Source organism: Galeopterus variegatus, unplaced genomic scaffold, assembly GCF_000696425.1.
Source record: "Galeopterus variegatus unplaced genomic scaffold, G_variegatus-3.0.2 Scaffold6515, whole genome shotgun sequence".
NCBI classification, from domain to species: domain Eukaryota; kingdom Metazoa; phylum Chordata; class Mammalia; order Dermoptera; family Cynocephalidae; genus Galeopterus; species Galeopterus variegatus.
The window spans coordinates 107,415-110,137 of record NW_007732626.1 but is presented as its reverse complement, the minus strand read 5'-3'; the positions used below and the strand labels follow the sequence as shown (position 1 = coordinate 110,137).

The 2,723-nt window shown below is 36.0% G+C and overlaps 1 protein-coding gene across 1 annotated transcript in view; it reads right to left on the bottom strand.

Moving 5' to 3' along the window:
* Positions 1-24: 24 nt before the first annotated feature.
* TMED7 (transmembrane emp24 protein transport domain containing 7) overlaps positions 25-2,723 on the bottom strand; it is a 23,126-nt gene continuing 20,427 nt past the window's right edge. Inside the window, exon 4 of the mRNA XM_008590966.1 lies at positions 25-342. Within this exon, the coding sequence (XP_008589188.1) occupies positions 297-342 (46 nt within the window). The 3' untranslated portion in view covers positions 25-296. The remainder of the gene's footprint in view (positions 343-2,723) is intronic.

The window sequence follows — 2,723 nt, the reverse complement described above, 5'->3', positions numbered from 1 at the left end:
CAGAAATAGAAAAAAATCCTAAAATTCGTAAGGAACCACAAAAGACTACAAATAGCCAAAGTAACTGTTACAATTTGAATGTCTTCTCCAAAACTCATATTGAGATTTAATTACCATTGTCATGATATCAAGAGGTGAGACAATTAAGAGATGATTAGGCAATGAGGGCTCTGCCCTCATGAATGGATTAATGTGGTTATCATGAGAGTGAGTCACATAAAATTTAGTCAGCCCTCTCTTGCTCTCTCGCCCTCTTGCCCTTCTGCCTTTTGCCATAGGATGATGCAGCATGAAGCTCACCAGATGTTGGCACCATGCTCTTGCACTTCCCAGCCTAGAGAACTGTAAAAAATAAATTTTCTTTCATTATAAATTACCGAGTCTCAGGTATTTGTTTATAGCAGCAGAAAACATACTAAGACATCAATTTTGAGAAAGAAAATCAAAGCTGGAAGCATCATACTTGCTGATTTCAAACTACATTACAAAGGAATAATAATCAAAACAGAATGGTATTGGCATAAAAACAGACACAGAGACCAAGGTAACAGAACAAAGAGCCCAGAAATAAATCCATGCACATATGGGCCAACTTACCTTTGACAAGGGTGCCAAGAATACACAATGGGGAAAAGAGTCTTTTCAATAAATGGTGCTGGGAAAACTGGATATCCACAAGCAAAAGAATAAAATTGGACTCATATACATAAATTAACTTAAAATGAATTAAAGACTTTAAAAATGTAAGGTCTGAAACCATAAATATCCTAGAAGAAAACACTGGGGAAAAGCTCCTTCAGATTGGTTTTGCCAGTAATTTTTTGGATATGACACCAAAAGCACAGGCAGCAAAAGCAAAACTAACCAAGTGGGATATACCAAATTAAAAAGTTTCCGCACAGCAAAGGAAACAAACAAAATGAAAAAGCAATCTATAGAATGAGAGAAAATACTTGCAAACCATTTATCTGATAAAAGGTTAGTATCCAAAATAATCAGGAACTCAATAGCAAAAAATCAAACAACCCAATTAAAAATTGGGCAAAGAACCTGAATAGACATTTTTCCAAAGAAGACATACAAATGGCCAACAGGTATGTGAAAAGGTATTCAACATCACTGATCAGAGAAATGAAAAGTCAAAACTGCAATGAGATCTCACCTAACACCCATTAGGATGGTTATAACCAAAAAGACAAGAGATAACAAGTGTTGGCGAGAACGTGGGAAAAAGGGAACCCTTGTATTGTATACTGCTGGTGGGAACATTAATCGGTACAGCTATTTTGGAAAACATTATGGAGCTTCCTCAAAATATTAAAAATATAATTACCATATAATACAGTAATCCCACTTCGAGGTATATATCCAAAGGCAATGAAATTGAAGTGATATCTGCACCCTCATGTTCATTGCAGAATTACTCACAATAGCCAAGACAAAGTAACAAGAGTTCATCAACAGATGNTTAATCGGTACAGCTATTTTGGAAAACATTATGGAGCTTCCTCAAAATATTAAAAATATAACTACCATATAATACAGTAATCCCACTTCGAGGTATATATCCAAAGGCAATGAAATTGAAGTGATATCTGCACCCTCCTGTTCATTGCAGAATTACTCACAATAGCCAAGACAAAGTAACAAGAGTTCATCAACAGATGAATAAATTGTGGTACATACATACAATGGAATATTATTTTATCCATAAAAGAGAGAAACCCTGCCATTTGTGACAACATGGTTGAACCTGGAGGATATTATACAACTATACACAAATATTGCACTTACATGTGAAATCTAATAAAGTCAAATTCATAAAAGCAGAGAATAGAATGGTGTATGCCAGGGACTGGGAGGTGGGGAGGGCAAATGAGATGCTGGTCAAAGGGTACAACTTTCAGTTATAAGTTCTGGGGATCTAATGTACAGCATACATGGTAATCAATGTGTTAACTAATTTGACTATGGTAATCACTTCACAATGCATGTATATCAAATAATCATGTTGTAAATCTTGAATATATTCAATCTTTGCCAATTAAATATTTTTTAAAATTGAAGTTGAAAAATACTATTTGCTACGGATTGAATGTATTTCCCAAACGTTCATGTGTTGAAAACTTAATCCCTTGTAAAACAGTTAAGAGTGGGAAATCGGATTATAGTATTTGAAAGGTAGAGCCTGATAAGATTGGACCTGAGGACCATGCCCTAGTGACTGGATCGATCCATTCACAGGATAATGAGTTGATGGTTTAATGGGTGGTCATAGGTGTGGTTATGACGGCTTTATAAGGAGGGCAAGTGGGCAAGTTAGCTCTCTCTTGTTCAACCCCTTCCTGCCAGGTGAAACCCTGGCTGCCACGGGACTCTGGAGAGTTCCCACTAAGGCGGCGGCCCTCACCAGGTGCAATCCTTGGACTATGGACTTAACTGTAAAAAAAAAATTCCATTTCTCTATAAATTATCCAGTTTCAGGTATAAATACAATGAGAAGGCCTAATACGTGTTTATCTGGATCTCAAGAAAGAGAAGGGAGAGAATATTTAGCAGAGGCAATATTTAAAGAAATTGATATAAAAGGGGGTCTTCAAAAAGTTAATGAAAACACATGTTATGAAAAAACTGCAGAAATTTCAAAATTTTTTTGCACCAAAGTAAACCTGCACTGACTTATTATAACATGTCTGAACAGAGTTGAGGCACTGTTGGGTTCA